The sequence below is a fragment of the Perognathus longimembris genome, chromosome 1, assembly GCF_023159225.1.
Source record: "Perognathus longimembris pacificus isolate PPM17 chromosome 1, ASM2315922v1, whole genome shotgun sequence".
Taxonomy (NCBI): domain Eukaryota; kingdom Metazoa; phylum Chordata; class Mammalia; order Rodentia; family Heteromyidae; genus Perognathus; species Perognathus longimembris.
The window spans coordinates 147100381-147119816 of NC_063161.1; the positions used below are offsets into that span (position 1 = coordinate 147100381).

Sequence of the window (19436 nt, forward strand, 5' to 3'; positions counted from 1 at the left end):
GCTCTTGTGTTAGAATGATTCTTGATTCTAATTTTCCCCTCTTTTAAAAACCAAGTTCCCTCTGCTGTAGCACCCTTCATATTCATACTCCCTATTGATTGTACAGGGTCAAGCTAAAAGGTCATCTTTTCTACGATGTAGCCCCTAAAATCCTCATCCAGCATACATTTATTCCTGTTCTCCAGACGTGAAGCCTTTGGTTAACGTTTTGGTCTTGATTTATGCCATACTGTTTTTTATAATAGCTTTATATGAGGAGATTCTTTTTATCCCTGTGAGAATGTAAAATCCATGAAGACAAGAACACTATCCAATTTGCCCATGATTTCCCATAGCAGTTAACATCCAGTCTTATGAATTGTGGAATTAAGAAAATCTTGCTTGAATTGAATCTAACAAATTGAGCTAAATTTTACCAAGTGGGTTTGAGTCAAGCTTCATGAAAATATATTCAGGGATCTTATGTTCCCATTTCTACTTCTCACCTGCATATAGTCTCATCTATTTATGCTTTGAGTGATTTATAAGAGTAAGATATTTTGTTGGATATTTTGTAGGGTGAGAAAAAATACAAGGATAAGTTGCTCATCCTCCCTGGTATTATGAGCATATATTCTAGCAGGAAAAAATAAAATTTCAAGCAATAGCTCAAATTTTAATTTTGTTTCTACTCAATAAAAGACTCTAACGAGTCTGTAGAAGCCATCCATTCTATTCTGAGAAAACAAGAGGCAATTAAGTGAGTAGGATATTGGAAGATAGACAAAGAAAGGGTAAAAGATATTTCAGGTAGAAGGAGGAGCTTGAACTCCACTCAGAACTGCAGACCTTGCATAGGGAGCAATTGTGATTAGTAGCAGAGAGGACCATACAGAAAGACATGCTCCTGGAGACATGGTGGCATGGGCACATGACACAAAAGCATCCTAGTTCAAATGACTGGCTGTTATACAATTTATTTTGTGACCCAGTTTTGAAGAGCTTGAAAACATTAGCGTTTTCATGTAAGTGGATGTGGGGAAAAGTTATCATTGGTATATGTGATTACTTCAAGAACTATGAGGAAAGCAGTTGGCTTCTCCCTTCCTCTTTTTACAATTTCTGTCCACTTACTATGTATCAGGTAACCATTATAGAGATGAATGAGATAGAGGTCTCGAAATCCACTCCATAGCAATTCCTCTCCTGAACAAAGTTTACAAACTGATGATAGATCCAGAGAAGAAGAAGAAAGATGACTCAACGGGCAAATAAGGATTGGGAGATAGCAAAGACAAAATGGTTTCATTGGAGTATGCAGGAATGTAGATTTGGGTCAGGGGAAGGGATGCTATCTAGAAGGCCTGTGGGAGGAAGGGTGGTTGTACTGAATGTAAAAGAAGTAAAATGGAGCCCCTGGTTTCCCAGTAAAAGGAGACTGGCATTTCAAGGATGGAAAGAGCCTATGAATGGTGGTAGGTAGGAAATAGCCTAAGGCCTTCAAGGAATTGCAAATGTTTTATATTCTGGGAGCCCAGACGCATGAACAACAGAGGCAGAAGATGAGGTGATAAAAGTGAACATGACTTGTGCACATGCGAAGTGCCCTCTCTGTTTAAGGCTTGGTTAATACTCGTATATTTTTATAAGATTGAAATTGCATCCCCATGTTAAAAGCATTTTCATGTCAGTGTGCAAGAACTAAGTCGTAACATTTTTAGGCACAGATGGAAAAAAATGGCTCCTTGAAAATATGTGTGTGGTGAGGGGACTATAGATCCACAAAAGCACGTATGTAATTAGAAACCAAGCTGTAGAGATCAAGGAGTCATTGTTGATCTCTCAAGATTTCTAAATTGTCAAGATTTACATGGCATAACTTTGATTTGCTCTACTGATATATTTTTTAAATACACCTTTTCCATGTCAGTGCACAGCACTTCAGTCATTTGTATTCCCTTCTCTCAATCCAATAAACAATGAACAAGTTAAAAAAAAAAAGTGAACATGACTCTGCAAAGAGAATTCAACTAACAAATTTGGCAGTGTAGCCTCTCAGTGAGCTGTTGGACCTGAGTAGACCATTTAGGATAAAGAGTGTTTGAAATCTTTCTGTAAAAGGGTAACCCTTCAGCTAGACACATCAGCAATAGCTAGCCACTTGTTAGAAACACAGAGCCTCAGGCTGCATATCTTTGACCTACTGGGGCTTGAGAACACTGGTTTACAGCATGGCTTTCTAGACACAGATCCAAGCTCTGCCATCTGCTGGCTGTGACCTTGATCCTGCCACCTGTCTTCTCTGGATATCAAAATCATCAGCAATCAATCTGAGGTGGATGCTGTCCCAGTTCTTGGGGTGGTGATGGTGGTATTTAATTATAGAGGACATCTTCCAAACGGGTTACCATATCCCTTATCCTTGGATGACCAACTATTAGCCTAGGGCTGATAGAAAAGAGCTTCAAGAGCCCCCAAATTGCACTTGAATCAGATTAGCTGAAAATCAGCTAAGCAGGCACTCAGTACAGGTTTAACTTGGGCATCCAAGTTAATAAGACTTTCTTCTCTGTTTCCTCCTACTCACAATCTTGCTTCCTTTTCATGGGAAGATAGGAAAAGATAATGTAAGGGACTAGACCCAGACACATACAATTCCACGTGGGTTCACCTCAAAGCTCGATGAAGATAATCGAGTGTATATTGTGTGTGTATATGTGCGCGTGTGCTTGAGGAAGGTGTATAGACAGGTGAATTGTTACTTACAAATTAAATGGTTTTGGTCCTTGTGTTGGGGCTCAAACTCAGGGCCTACATGCTCTCTCTGAGCTTTTTATTTTTCCTTTTCTTTTCTTCCCCCCCCCCCTCAAGTCTGGCACTCTACCACTTGTAATACAGCTACACTTCCTGCTTTGTAGTGATTAAATAGGATTACAGGCATAAGCCACTGGTGTCTGTCTTTTAAAAGTCTTCATTTAGCTGGACATAGTAGCATATTTTGTCATCCCAGCTTTGAGGGAGGTATAAATGAAAATACGCTAGTTTATGCCAGCCCAAGTATAAATGCAAGGCCTTACTAGAAAAACAGATAGAGCATAAAGGATTGAAGCATGGGTATAGATGTAGAGAACCTGCATAGGAAGCACAAGGCCCCCAGTTCAAAACTAAATGCCTCCCCCAAAAGTCTTCATTGAGAGAAAAGGCATTTTCCAAACAGCGTTCTCAACAGACATATGAAAGGTGGTAAAAATGTGCCTGAACAAGTTCTTGACTATAAAGTGAGAGAGATTGTTGAATGTGAACGAACTCATTGCTCTACTGACCCTACAAAGGTTTCATAGTTAGCTATTGAGCTGCTTTCCGTACTTCTAAACTAGAGTTCTTTGGAGAAGTGGAAGAATTCTCCTTAAGAAAAAATAAGCAGACACCTGAACTGAGTCACCCTAAGGAAAGATATCTTTTCCCTCTGCTCAGAGGCTGTCATCATGGTATTTGATCAGATTCTTACAGAAAAAGAATGAAATTCTAGAGAAAAGAGCCCAATACACTTGGTATAAAACAACAGAAGGTTGGTGGTAAGGAGATCTGAATTTTTTTTTTTTGTCCAGTCCTGGGGCTTGAACTCAGGGCCTGAGCACTGTCTCTGGCTTCTTTTTGCTCAAGGCTAGCACTCTGCCACTTGAGCCACAGCGCCACTTCTGGCCATTTTCTGTATATGTGGTGCTGGGGAATTGAACCCAGGGCCTCATGTATATGAGGCAAGCACTCTACCACTAGGCCATAGCCCCAGCCCCAAGGAGATCTGAATTTTAATCCCAGTTCAACTCCTAACTTCCTTTGGAACCTTCACAAGTCCCTTCCTCTTTCTCTGACTCCTGTTTCCCTATAGACAAGGAGAACTAGTCTCTACTGAACAGTAATCAGGAATACAGTATTGTCCATGTACTGAGAGTTTTGTATAAATCATAGTTTCTCTTGGGTTTAAACACCACCTAGACACTGTCAAACGGCAAATTTCTATCCTCAGCTAAAAACTTGTTCTTATGGACCTGAGGTGAATCTTTATGATTTTGTGTTGCTTTGGCTTATATTCTGAATGTTTGCCTTAGAACTTTTTTTTTTTTTTTGTATTGGAAGTTTGGTTTAGTCGCCCTTGACATAGGTGGAGGGAGGGGGAGCACTCCAATTTCCCCTTCCAGACATCCAGTGTGGTCAAGCCAAATATCTACCATGTCTGTCTGAGCATCAGAAGTAGAATGGCACAATGCTTATGCTAGAGGTAAGAAGTTAGAGATATTTTTCCACAACAGCCCAGGTTTCTCAGCATTTCTGATACTTCCTTTAAGTGGATCACTGGAATATTTTCTGGTAAATTTAAAGTGATTCATACCCTATTCTCTAAATATATTCCAAATTACCTCCCTCCCTCATCTCTTCCTCTGCCTGATTCCTCATTCTTGTCTTTTATGACTGGGATGGAAGGCCACCTTCCTGACTCATTCTATCCTCCCTGCTCAGGATCTATAGTAGAATCAGGCTTGGAGTTTATTTCCTATTGTGTGTGGGGAAAGGGTGTACTGAATATCTGTGCCTTTCATCTAAGGACCAGACTACCCAAGATTGTGTTTTCTCGCAGCATACTGTGGAGAAGATAAACTTGGGCTCCAATCATCTGAGCAATGATCAGGCAGGCATGACGTAGACATGGTCAGATAAGGTCATCCTTCCTATAAGGATGTTTTCTGTGTGAAGAACTCACAGGTCAGACAACAAGACATCATTCTTTCTACCAGATAATCTGAGTATCCCTGGAAGGTACACTGCAAAGTTATCCACTCATTTCCCATGGGGGCAGGGTTACTAGACGACCTGGAGCTGAACACAAATGTAGCTAGGGCTCTCAAGACAAAAGCCAAATGCCCATTCTCCATTTCTACTGTAAGATGCTCAGTAGTCATCTTGAACTCATATTCAGAACACATTGTTCTTTATCATCCCCTCTCCCCACCTGCTACCTCTGTCCCACTCAACCTTGATTCTCCCATGGCATCCTTTGACTAAAGTAATGTTAGCTCCTACCAGCCACCAGTGGCTATAATCCTAGCTACTCAGGAGGCTGAGATCTGAGGATCACAGTTCAAAGCAAGACCAGGAAGGAAAATCTGTGAGACTCTTATCTCAGACAACTCCTCCCCCACCCCACCTTGCCATTCCATGTTTTGTCTTCCACTATTCCTTCCACATAATACATACAATTCCTTGTGTATTTGTCTACTGCAGCATTTTCACATGAAACTTCCCAAGTATTATATATTTGTGTTGTATGAAAAGGTGGTAGTCAGTAGTCATGCAAGGCCATAAAACACTTGGAATCTGGCTAGTGTGACTAGGCATATGAACATTTAATTTGATTCCATTCTAATTAATTTAAGATAAATAGACACATATGGCTTGTGGCTACCATATGAGACCATGCCATACTTGGCTATCTCTAACTTCATTAGGCAGATATTTTGCCTATTTTGCTTACTTCTGGGTCCACAATAACTAAAAATGTACTCAGCTATCCATGAAATGCCTGAGAAATGAATGCATAAATGACCATCCTGGGAGTCTGGCAGGTTTTCTCTCAGTAAATATTTACAACAGGCTCATAGGTTAGATGCCCTTCTCATTCTCTGGTACTATATGATGCCCAGGATCTTACTAAAGAATGCCCAGGTAGCAAGGAACAGATTGGACCTTTGTCATTTGGACATGCTGCAGTGCAGCTGTTGATCTAAATGTTCTCTGGGGTCTTTTCTAACTTTGGAGTTCTGTGATTTCTGACTAATTTCTCCCTTACCAGGACATTGTAACACAAAGCATAGCATTAAGTGAGAAGACCATGGACCTGTATTTACATCCAGTCCTTGTCAATGATTCCAGATTCTCCTGGGAAAAGGAATGCAGTCCTTCCTTCAACCCATATTCCCCCCATGGGGCTGTCCCAAGCCCCATGTCCCATAGCTCACCAGTTTCTGGGTCGCAGAGTTGTTCACAGGCATCTGTTGTCCTCTGCCCACAGAGGTCTCTCACCCATGGGGAGGTGGCGTTGATCTGATAATAGAGCGACAGTTTGGCTGGGTTCAGCCAGTCGGAGATGTCCAGGTAGCTCCCTTCACTCACCACGAAGCTGCTCCCTAGGGGAACAGAAAGAAACAGCTATTTTCTCTCCCATTTCAGAAGACCATTGCTCATGTTGTTGAAATAGGGTGCATGCAAGCCATTATGCCCTCCCTGACAGACCTCATTTGTTTAAAAACATTTATAGACCCTTCACCTGAGCCAGGATGGTGCTAGAAGTTAAAAGAACAGAGACAAACCAGACACTGGACAGTGCTACCTACACTACAGTCTAGTGTATAATAGTAAATCCTTAAGCTAAGGGGGCTGTGGGTTCAGATCCTTGGTATGCTTTTACTGGCCACTGACTTTTGGGAAGTCACTTGTTGCTTCTGGGCCTTGGCAACTTCATCTGTGAATGAAATATTAATGAGATCCACCTCAGCAACAAGGATGAAACAGATTAATGTAGATAAAGTGCTTAGTCGATGTCTGGCTTGTTCTAGTAAAGAATAACTAAGTGCTAAATTTCAAAAGAAAATAAAAGCTAATGTCTCTGTCACATGGGCATTCTCTCTGGAACAGGGTCACAAATGTCCCAAATTGGCTGCGCTTGTGACATCTGTAAGAAAGACTGGTTTGGGTGTAACAGAAATAGCATCCAGGCCTTCTTCCCTAGCTTGTGTTGTGATTTTTGTTTTTGTTATGGTGAGGGAGGCATTAAACCCAAGGTCTGGCCTTTACTAGAAAACCATCCTACCACTGAGATAGACACTCCAAGACCACATTTATTTTTGTTGTTCTGCGATAGAGACAGTTAATGAGAGATAACATCATAGAGCTTTTCAAAGAAACCTCCAGCATCTTTACAATAAAACACACCAAAAAATGCCTGATGCTGAGAAATAACAGGACAGGAAGGACTGAGTATCAAAGGGACATGAGAGGCTCCCTCCTAAAGGAACAGCTAGGAAGCAGATCCAGCTAGCTCCCACTACCTGGGACCTCTCTGTTAGGGCCCCTGAGACTCTCCGCTGTTGCTTTATGGTTGGACTTGTCTTGGGTCAGGTGACTTCTCATAGTCTAATGGGAAATGGCCAGGGAAGAGGGAAAATATACACCTGGTTGCCATAACATCTGAGGCACAACAGACTATGCTTATCTCTCTGACTCACAAAATGTGATTTTTTTGTTACCCTACAAAATGAATTCCCATGTGACAGCGCAGAGGCCTGCCTGGCTTTCTGTGGGGATGCCAAAAGAATCTAGATGAAGCAACAGGTGTAGATAGCATTAGGCTTTCAGATAAGGAAATGACCACATTTGAAGTTGGTCTTAAAATCCTTGGAAGCTAAAGCAAAAAGAGAGAGAGAGAGAGGGAGAGAGAGAGAGAGAAAGAGAGAGAGAAGGGAAGAAAAGAGAAGAGAAGAGATATTTTATAAAAGGAGACTGCTGGATTCCATATTTCAAAATTTCTGGCAAGTGAAGATATGCTAATCTATCTGCAAAGCCATATTTCCCCCACTGGAACAAAGCCCAAGCAGAAACATATCACATGGGTCCTTGAGCAAGGCAGCGAACATCAGTATCAACTGCAGATTTTTCTTTTAAAAAGCACAGTCATGCTGTTTAAATGGATAATTCTTATATTTATTCTCACTAAAGACTGAGGAATGGATATTGAATTGTGGCCCAGGGCTGAGTTTGGCTAATCCAGCTATTACAGGAATGCTACACCGAGCAGTGATAAAGGGAGCAGTCAGCAAAATGTGAGTTCAGGTCCTCACTGAGTTACTTACTTGCTAAGTTTGGGCTAGAATACCAATTTGTAGTCACTGCCTATGAAAAGTATGGATATAAATTCCACTTCAGGGACAGATTTAAGAGCATATGACATACAACTGGGTCCTAGTGGCTCATGCCTCTATTCCTAGTTAATCAGGAGGCCCAGATCTGAGGATTATGGTTCGAAACCAGCCTAGAGGAAAGTTCATGGGACTCTTCTTTCCAGTTAACCACCAGAAAACCAGAAGTGGAACCTCTGTGGCTCAAAGTGGTAGAGCATTAGCCTTGAACAGAAAAGTTCAGTGACAGTACGCAAGCCTTGAGTTCAAGCCCGTGACCAACAAAAATAATATGTGACCACCTGTTGTAGAATGCATAGCTTCTACCATTAAAAACTCAACCCTACTGAAGCTCAGTGCTCTTCTTCGCCATCCCAATGATGGAGAGCAGACATTGTGCACAGCTAAATAAAGACTCTTAGCCTGAAAAAAAATTTTTAAAAATCATATGATACAGTGAGTTTGTCTTAAGCCAAGAAAACCAGCAACCAGATTCAAACATCTACACACACAGACAGCTGAGAGGTTTGTGCTGGGTTGAGGGGGGACACATTCTTATAAGAGAGTTAGCAAAGTGAGATTGGGCTGAGAAGTCAAGCTGTCATGTGGTTGTAACTGATCCTCTGGGGGGCTCTGATACTAGATGGTCCTCTAGAGTTGTTGAAATCAAGATGAGCCTTTGGATTTCCATGTTGGCCAGTCACAGGCAGTGGATTACTATTGGGGAAGACATATAACCTTGAATGAACTGGTCCTTTTCAATTGAGAAATCTGTTTCAGGGAGAATTTAATGGAAGAGGGGTAGCTCACCAATATTCTTGGAAGCTGAGAAAATGGAGGCCTTAGTGTGAACTGGAGCTATCTTGATTGTTGTTTGGATTTTTTATAAATTTGGAAACTGTGAGTTCAATATCAGTTAGAGATTTCATATATGAGAAATAGAGTTTCCTTGGAAGGGCTTGATTCAAAAACTGGTGAAATATATTAAATATGTGTTTCCAAAATTCATATAGTAAAGCCAAATCCCCAAGGTGATAATATTTGGAAGTGGAGCCTTTGGAAGGTCATTAGGTCACAGGATGTGGAGTCCTTGTGATTGAGATTAGTGCTCCAGTAGAAGAGAGGCTGTAAAGCCTCCATCTCCACTCTGTGATTTGAAGACATAGTGAGAAGCTGACCTTCTGTGAACCAGGAATCAAGTTCTCAGCAGACACCAAATTGGCCAGCACTTTGACCTTGTACTCTACAATCTCCAGAAATATAAGATATATATTTTTGTTGTTTACATGCTACCCAGGCTGTTAATATGTGGTATCAGCAGGAACAGACAAAATCAGCAGGACTTCCTTAAAAGGATACTTGTAAAGGTCTACACTTGGCTTAATGGCAGAAGGGAGCTTCTGTCCTTTAAAGGGACTCTCTGTTCATTCCTGGGATTCAATGAGCATTTTATTCACTTAATCTGTACAACAGCTTTAATGGACAGGTCTATTCCTATTTTACAGAAGGAAAACATAAGTTTCAGATAGAAATGATCTTGCTACATCTGTATAATTAATAAGTAGAATAGCGAAAACAAACAAGAGGGTTGCTTTTAATTTTTCCCCTTCTAACTACAAAGCTGGAACTTTCCAATTATTCCGGGCAATCATGAGAATCACAGGTTTCCACTAGGTAGCTTTCTGTGGCCCTTCCTCTCCCCCTACAACCATCCCTGCCTTCCTCTTTGTTGCCTATCACGTAGTGTTGGAGAGGCTGTTTCCTCTGGTGGAGTATGATTTCCTACAGGGATCAGGCCATGATTCATTAATCCTTATCAATCAATCAAACTCTCATCAAAATGCCTGTCACATACCAGGAGTTTACTGAATGTCAAGTACCTTAATGAAATCAAAGTTGCATGTATAACTCAGGGAAACATCAACTCTATCACAGGAGTGAAGTAGGAAGGTTCCACATTGATCATACACTTAACTTTCTGTTCTTCATCTTCTTCTTTTTTTTTAATCTTATGAAAGTTAGAAAAGAAGGCTACTCTTCAGAGTCTTTCCTATTCCAAAATAACATTTGAACCTCATTAGCATGGCTCCTAGGTTCTCATTCACCAGCTCAGACTAGGGATATGGGTAATAAGTAGAGATGTAGGTAGAGGAACTGCCTTTGAAGAGGAGAAGGGTGCAGAGAAATACCATATCATATAGGGAAGGGAAGTGTGTACAGGCTAAGTATAACATATGCATTGAACCAACACTTAGAATTTGGCAGAGTCCACTGAGAACACTGTGGGCAAATAAAGCAGAACAAATGTGGGCAGAGATATATACAGACAATCCAGAGTATGGTTAGGTTTGTCTGGTGTGACTAGGCAGGGATAACCTTTGGATACCAGGAGAAGGAAAATGGAAGCCCAGAAAAGCCACAAGAATTGGCCTCTAAGCTAATCCTTGAAAAATGATAGAAGAAGAAATCAGAGAAATGTTGACATGAAGGAGGCAAAGAAAAATTGTTTATTCCATTATATAAAGCAACTTGTATGGCATTTTATCCCTAAAATCTTAGCTCTATCTGGCTCATACTTCTCTAATACTTATAAGGAAATTTGTTGGAATGACTAATTTTATTTTATTTTTTGCCAGTCCTGAGTCTTGAACTCAGGGTCTGAGCACTGTCCTTGGCTTCTTTTTGCTCAAGGCTAGCACTCTGCCACTTGAGCTGCAACGCCACTTCTGGCCATTTTCCATATATGTGGTGCTGGGGAATCGAGCACCACAAGAGGCAAAACACTCTTTGCCACTAGGTCATATTCCCAGCCCCCTCTAATACTTATAAGGAAATTTACTCAGTTAGAACATATATTTGCCATGTTATAAGTGCATTCAGGTATGAAATGAGGCATTACTGTGTGCTTTGCTCAGGTTAAATAAAAAATAGTGTCTGTCAACTGAGAGTTTCTAGTCCAAGAATGCAGATCAGATAAAGTAAATCTAAGCCAACTATAAGTGTCCATTTCTATGTTCTTTCCATCTAGATTGTGCTGTGTGTGTGTGTGTGTGTGTGTGTGTGTGTGTGTGTGTGTGTGTGTGCTCCAGTACCAGGGCTTGAATTCAGGACCTGAATTTATCTCTTAGCTTTTTCACTCAAGGTCACTACGTAAGCCACAGTTCCACAGTTTGCTTTTTGCAGATTAAAAGGAAATAAGGAATCTCACAGACTTTTCTACTTGGGCTGGCTTTGAACCTCAATTCTCAAATCTCAACCTCCTGAGTAGCTAGAATTACAAATGTGAGCCACAAGTGTTAGCTTTCAATGGTGCATTTCTGGAAGGTAAAGGCCATGTAGTATTTAACTCAGCACATTTCTTAGTTCATAGTGAAGGGGCAGAAGGTGTTTGAATGTGGCTTCTTGTAGAGAACAGAGGAAAGAGTGGTAGGAGGGAGAAATTGCACTATTAAAGTCAACTAACCCTGAATAAATGGTAACATCTCTTTGGAGAAAAATCTATGCACAAAGGAATGAAAATACACTATTCCGACGCATCTCTTATTTCTCTAATTTTCCTCTGGACTTCAGCTTTGTTTTCTTGGCTTTCATTTAAAATGCCCCTCCCCATCACTGGTTACTTTAAGATTCCTCCCTAAAATACTCCTAGAGATAACCTCCACTAAGAGCAATGACTCTGAAAAGAACCTCTGCCGAAATCTCAACTTCAAAATGTCATGTTTCCTTATTTTTAAATATATAAGTACATTTTTCCCTCTTTCACTGCCTTGTGGGAATATACATCATCTAATTAGCCAAATGGATTTTCAGTTCAGCCCAATCATTTTCTTATCTAGCATCTGAAGCCCAGTGCTGCTCAGGGGACTACATGGGCACAAAGGTCCTCATTAACTCTGATCTTCAATTACATTGATTATAAGCCTGCTTCAGTAATTGTGCAGCATAGATCAGGGGTGAGCTGGGGAACTCAGGCCACTCTGAAATATTCTCTGAAAAAGCCAGAGGCATAGCAGCCCCCAAAGTAACAGAGCTACAGATGAGAACTAAAAATATCACGAAGGAGGTACCACTAGACACAAAAAAATTGCCTGAAGAGCCAGACGGCAGCTGAAAATCCTTTTCATTATACCTGGAATCAGGAGACAGACACCAAGAGCCATGGATAGAAGATTTCAATATCTAGCTGTGGCCACAGTGGTGAATGGCCAGCTGACGAACAAATGGTGGAAAGATGGTCTTCACAAATGAAATACAGAAATTATGTGGGCCCCAAATACTCTCTCTTCTCTATTTGCCTTCTTTTCTTTAGTTGACAAGTAAGGGAACGTTCTCTTCTTTCTGTTATAGCACCACATATTCTATCTGTTAAGCTGTTAGGTCTGGGAGAAATATCTTACCTATATACAAGATGATTAAAAAACAACAACACAACTCTGATGAAGCAGGAATAAAGACTACGTCCACTATCAACTCAATAGATCCTTCCCAGCTCATTTCCAAGTCCAGAGTAACAAGTCAGGCTTAGCTACATTCTTCAACCTGCCATTAAATGAAAGCACTTTGAGGAATGGCTGATCAAATAGCAAAAATGAAATCAAAACAAGTTTGTGGGGTTGTGAGTGCAAGCAAATGGAATCTGGAGAGTTGGGAGCAGTCTTTGAGAACAATAGCTCTGGGCATCACAATTGTGGAACGTTTCCTGAGCACAGTCCCTGGGCTCTGAGTGCCATTAGCCACTCTTCTGTTTTGTCCTCCTGATTTTCTCCTTCCTGTTCTCTTCCCTTCTGTCATTTTTTTCCCTTTCCTTTCCTTTCAGTTCTCTGCTATTCATCTGTATGGTCTCTACCTGTTATAGACAGGGTTATGCAGACCTCATATTCATATATGCTGGTAGTCTTAAACTTCTATAACTATAATATAACTGTATAACTGTATTTGAAGATATGGTCTTTGGAGAGGTTAAATGATGTCATTAATGTGAGCCTTAGTCTAATATAGTCAATTATCTTATAAGAAGAAATTCACTACCAGGTGATGGCCATATAAAAATGGAGAGAACATAGTTACCTTCTAGCCAAAGATAGAAGCCTCAGACAAACCATCCCTGATGATCAACACCAACCTTGACTTTTGAATTCTCATCTCTAGAACTGTGAAGAAAGGCATTTCTATTTAAGCCACTCAGGTTGTGGCTCTTTGCTAAGGCAGGTCTAGCAATCAAATACACTACTTATACTTCATTTGATGCGTATCTCTTAAGCCTGCTATTTGTTCCATTTACTAAGCTTTATTTTGTGCCAAAGTTCCCTATGAATTCTTCTCAGAATAAAGTTTTTAAGTGTGTAAAGTAAAATGCATAGTATTTCAAAGGAAATCAAATAATTGAAATGCAGTTCTAGCATGGAGTGCTCAGAAGTTTATAGAGCTCAGGATAAAATCTCTAGTCTGATCTAAGCTTGTTTCATCCATCTTTTAGATGCCCAGCCTGGTGACCAATCGGTCTCCCGACATTTCCAACAGCACTGGATGGAGGCAGGGAATGTCATGCACATTAAAATACAATATATATGCATTATGCAAAGAAGATGCAAATGAGGGGAAGAAGGAAGCTAAGAAGACACAGAATTTCAATCATAAAAGAGGGTCAACTACTTTCTGGTTCCTTTTACAAGATAGTAATATTTTTCCCCAAACTGTGTAGAAGATAGAAACTTGGTTACAATTAGAATCATTTTTGGAATAATCATACAACAGATCAGAGTATGATGGAATACTACTATAAAATATATAAGATGATTTAAGATTACTATGTAATCGAAAAGAATTTTAGACAATTTTAGAGTCCTTCTTCTAGTCCAGTGTTCTCAAATGTTTCTCTTTATTACTCCATGATTCCTGTCATGTGATTGCAAACAAACCTCTTGTGCTGACAGTCATATCAAAGGATAACACATAAGACTATGTATGTACTTAATACTTGACTATAATAAGCATTTTGAGGCTAGCAAAGTCTGTGACTCTTGTCTCCAACTAACCAACAAAAAGCTACATTGGAGGTGTGGCTCAAGTGGTGGAGCACCAACTGTAATCACAGTAGTTGAAAGCAAAAGTTCCTGAGTCCCAAAATGGTTATGGTAGTAACTGCTTATCATGCTAAATGTGGCTATACTAGATGAGTACAGTCTATTTTATTGGAGGTACTTAGAGAATGGTTCTTCTACTAACTTTTAAAATATTGTTAACAAATGGAGATAGTTGGATATATTTAAACATATGGAAAAAGGACAGTGGAACAAATAACCGTACTACCACTGTAGATTTGCCAACATTTTACACTTTGCCCCGACTATTTAAAAATGACCTGAAGACATGTTAACACTTCACTCTAAAGGCTTCTTTATTTTCAATCTGCAAGGCATTCTCTGACATAATTTTAATATACTGTCACATGCAAAAAGGGATTCAATAATATCTGTTACATAGCCCATATTTTTTAAAAATTGATGGTTAACACAATGCCTTCTGTTGCTTCTTATTTTCTAGTACAGGATCCATTCAAGGTTTATATAGAGTTTTTTTGATTATTGTGCCTTCTGTGTTCCTTTAAATTTAGGCAAATCTGCATTATTTTGTACACTGATATTTTTTGTCATTGACTTTCATAAAGACTCTAGGCCAGGTATCCTGTAGAATAAAGAGTCTACATGTAAAAAAAAAAGTTCCTGAGTCTCATCTCCAGTATCAACACACACACACACACACACACACACACACACACACACACACACACACACACAGAGAGAGAGAGAGAGAGAGAGAAAGAGAGAGAGAGATTTTACTGTAATATAGAACTGTTCCAGTTGCACTAGCCACATACATCTCAACTTTCTTACATCTCCTGATGCATCCTTTTCTCTTGTGCTCATTTTATCTCCTGTTGTTTCTTCTATTATAGTTGTAGGAGCAATAAGCTATACCACATACAGGGGCCATGCAGCTTGGATGTGTACCATACTATACAATCTAGATTTGTGTAAGTATATACTATGACATCTGCATGACAAATCATAAAGTATCCCAAGGGTTAAGAGAGGCATGGCCATATCTGTACCTAAACTTTGTGAATCTAACCCTTTTAATGATGGAACAGATGTGAAAAGTTAGTGATTTCCCCAAGGCCACAAAGCAGGAAGGTGTCAAGGCTAGCAAAGAACTCAAGTGCTGTGATTTCTAGCCCAGTGGCTGCAGTACTTCACAGAGGTAGGCCATAGAGAGAGTAGAGTCTGTAGAGATAAGAGATCACAACACTGGGGTTCCTTTCCTAGGACAAGGAGTTACTGATACATTGAGAGGTCAGTCATAGAAATCCCTAAGTGCCCTAGTAAAACAAGCATGGAGTTGTAGAAGCCATTGGGATTTGGGGTGTTTTACAGGAGGGAAACAGTTCTTGCCAAATATAGTAAGATCTCTCTATCTATACCTCCCCAAATGAAGTTTTCCTCTGAAGTGTTATACCCACATATCCTCTGGGAAATAGCCCTCTTTCTACCATTTTCTGAATTCCCCATTTCAAACTGTGATCAAAGTCTGGTTAAAAACAGATTGCCACTCAATTCTACCTGCCTTTATGTATCACTGGTTTTGCTTCAACATTAGTTTAGGGGTGTTTGGGTCTAGACAAAGGATGTTTGAAGTTCTAACTTTTACAAAAACTATTTCCTCCCCAAGGAATATATCAATTTGGTACCAACCTAGGTAATGGGAAAAGAACAAAGTCATGAAATGCTTTTCATTTTCCTTTAACTTGTTTAAAGAAGGTGTTGGGTTGAAAGGAGAAAAGAGCCCTTACTCTTAACAATTTACTTTATTTCTTGCTCAACTTTCTTCATTACTTCATTAGCAATTTATGCATCAGACCCAATCTCAATGCTGAATTTCTACTGCAGCTAAGATCAGTACTTCTTTCATGAACACCATAGATAGCTGCACTCCAAATTCAAGGGTATTTGAACTCTCTCCCCTCCCCTCCCCTCCCTGTTCTGACCTTCCTTCCTTCCTTCCTTCCTTCCTCCCTGCCCCCTTCCCTCCCTTCCTCTCTCCCTTCTTTTTTATTTTTATTTTTTGATGGTAACAAGGTTTGAAATCAAGATCTTAAGCTTGCTAGGCAGCCTCTCTACCATTTGAGTCATAACTCCATCCCTTTTTTCTTGGGTGACTTTTTTTTTTTTTTGCCAGTCCTGGGGCTTGGACTCAGGGCCTGAGCACTGTCCCTGGCTTCTTTTTGCTCAAGGCTAGCACTCTGCCACTTGAGCCACAGCGCCACTTCTGGCCGTTTTCTATATATGTGGTGCTGGGGAATCAAACCCTGGGCTTCATGTATATGAGGCAAGCACTCTTGCCACTAGGCCAGATTCCCAGCCCCTTGGGTGACTTTTTGATATAGAGTCTTCCTTTTGGCCTAGGCTTGTGAGGATGAGATTTTCCTTTTTATACTTTCCATAGTGGCTAGGATGACAGATGTGTGACTCCCAGCTTTTTTTCTTTTCTGATAAGATGCAGTCTCATAAACTTTCTGTTTATGCTGACCTCAAACTACCATACCTGATCTCAGCTGTCTGAGTCACTGAAATTACAGACTTGAGCATCATGTTGGCTTCCCTGTGACTTTCTAATGCTGAAAATTCTCTTTCTCTCTGTCTGTTTCCTCCAAAACACAGGAGCATGGATCAGAGACCACATGAGAGCTTTGGGAAGAATCAAAGATGGGCAGATGTAAGCTTGACCCAGAAATAAGTTGCTGGGCGATTCTGAAACAAATTACTTCGTTTTCATCAGTCACTTTCACTTCTTAATCTGCACAATGAGGATGGGAATTATTTCATACTTTCTATGGCCATTAAAGAAAGTTCATGTGAAATACTTATGGACAATATAGTGCCTGGCTAGGGCTTTTTATATTATACTATTTTGAGGAACAAAATTTACTTAGTAATCAATGCATTCCAGGTATAATAATATATCTATACATGAATACAATACACATGATTGAGTTTTTCCATTTGCATTTACAGTTAGGTACTTGTATGGCCCTGTGTGTGTGTGTGTGTGTATGTGTGTGTGTGTGTATGTATACACAAAGTCACAGATAATTCTATCAGTAATTGCATTTCTTATGAGCGACCATTCCTAAAGTTGTGTTATTCACTTGTTCTGCCTGGAATACCATGTGATAATGATAAAACGAATGAGGCGTCTTGCTCTCTGGTACAATGAGTACAGTTTGTGCTACACTGATTTCTTCCAGGCTGACATATCCCAGGAGCCACTCCTCCCTCTGAATTTCATGATGCTCCTGGTTTGATTTTGGTAAGGCAGGAGGGAAGGTATGCTTCAGGAGTGAGGGGCCCTAGAACAATGCCTGGCACACATTAGGTTCATTATATTTAGAGTGATAATACAAAATGTGTCAGTCAGACAGGAATAGCAATGGAAGTAACAAGAGCAAATTCACAGCTGATTTCAAGACCTACCAGTCTAGTTGCTTTTCCTGCCCTGTACCTTCTCAGTTCTGCCCCTTGCTCTCCCATGCACATCCCTCTGCACATCCCTCTGCCTCTTCCAGAGTCTGCACAATTGTCAGGGGCTGTTTTGCAAAGATGGCTCACAATTGGGAGCACTAAGAATAACCATATTATCAATTCCTCCCAAATCTGTTTCATTACTATAATGTTAGTTGGATGCCAACTGACTAAATTAGGTCCAGACACCTGCCTGCTTTTGTGTCTCTCAATGTCAGTAGTGTGGAGGGTGGGGGAAGATGGAGAGAGAGAGAGAGAGAGAGAGAGAGAGAGAGAGAGAGAGAGAAAGAGAGAGAGAGAGAGAGAGTGCTGCTTTGTTTCCAGATCTCCTGCCTTCCCTCTGCTTTTTGGCTTCAGTAGGAAAAAGTATAAATTGTGAGTTTGGCAAACTTAGATGTAAAAGATGCTCTTCAAAGTACTATTTAAATGGCTCTGGGAAATTCTCAATATCTCTTTTATCAGCTTCCTATTCTAAGAGAAGTCAAAGGTGCTTATCTTGGAGCGTTTTTGAATATTAATGAAAATGACATAATGAGTGAACTGATCAAACAGGATATTTTTTGCTGCTTCTGCTTCTATGAGTCCAATTGATCTTAGAAATGTCACTCGAGGGAAGCTTCCATTTTTATTCCCATTTTGCAGACAAGGAAACGAAGGATGAAAGAAGTGAAGGAACCTATCTCAAAGCACACAGGCAAAAGGTTGGTGGTGGAAGAATAACATGCAAGGGGATGAGCATGGTGTTGCAAGCCTGTGATTCCAGCACTTGGGACACTGCGGTGGGAAGATTGAGAGTTCGAGACTACCTGGGCTTGTGTTGAGAAGCAAAGACTAGGCTCAGAGGTTGCCTGGCATGTGCAGGGCCCTCTCTGGGCTCCATTAGCAATGGCATTTGCTAATAAAGGGGGACGGGGAGAGAGGGAGAGAGGAGAGGAAGCACAGGGAGAAGGTGATACAATACTGTAATTCAATACTTAATATCTCGAAAGATGTAATACATCCTCATGACATTACCAGGAGATATTTTCTGGAAGCTGGACAATAATTCAAATTAATGCTAACCTAAATCTAATTGTTTTATGATGCCACAAAGAACTACATGGGGCAAAGGCTCTAAAGAACAGAGGTTTAACAATCATGTTGATGGAATGGATTTCCGTGTCTGGCACAGATGAGAACAGCTGCCTAAATACATAATATTGGTGCCTAGAGGAAGATAATAAAGGAAATCTGCAACTTAGTCACATGGTAGCATTTTCAGGAATCAGCCTTTCACCTGCCAAACCTTATGACAAATTTTATGAAAGGTAAGGAAAGAAATGCTAATTCTTTTATTTGAGGATCAAATGAAGACCCCATGTTTCAAAGAAGGACGAGAGTAGCTGAGGTCCACATTTCTAATGTACAGGCTATGGAGACTGAAAGTCTCCCTTTTTTCCCCTCAGAAGGGATTGTTAGAGAATAGCCTGAAATATCCAGGTGCTAGAGCCAGACATGATGACTGGAACTCCAGCCTTGCCATTTATCATCTGATGAACCTCATGCCTGTCATTTTATTTTGTTAGTCCATGGGTCCTTCTTCAATAAAATAGCCTACCCCTACTGCTGTGTTTAATGTCACATTGGGACATCCATGGCTCATGAGAAAGGCAAGTTGCCTTTTTTTTTGAGTCTTCAACAAACATACATAAAATAACATGTCTCTCTCTCTCTCTCCCTCCTGTCCTTTCTTTTTATCTCTGTATGTGTGTATAAAAGTACCAGAAGAATAGTCCTAAAAGAGTCAGCTACTCAAGAGAGAAAGATTTGAAATGTGAAAGAGGGTAGGCTTCACATTTATTTTTACAAGTCCTATTATTTTATGACACTGATGATGATACTATTACTACTATATCCACCAACTTGGAAGGCTTAGAAAGGAATAACGAGC

General features: G+C 40.3%; 1 protein-coding gene across 3 annotated transcripts in view; it reads right to left on the bottom strand.

Annotated features, from left to right (window-relative positions):
* Window positions 1-19436, bottom strand: part of Astn2 (astrotactin 2) — an 861877-nt gene that overhangs the window by 466670 nt on the left and 375771 nt on the right. For all 3 annotated transcript variants that reach the window (XM_048340549.1, XM_048340540.1, XM_048340532.1), the window contains one exon: window positions 5994-6161. In XM_048340549.1, coding sequence (XP_048196506.1) covers window positions 5994-6161 — 168 coding nt within the window. The remainder of the gene's footprint in view (window positions 1-5993; window positions 6162-19436) is intronic.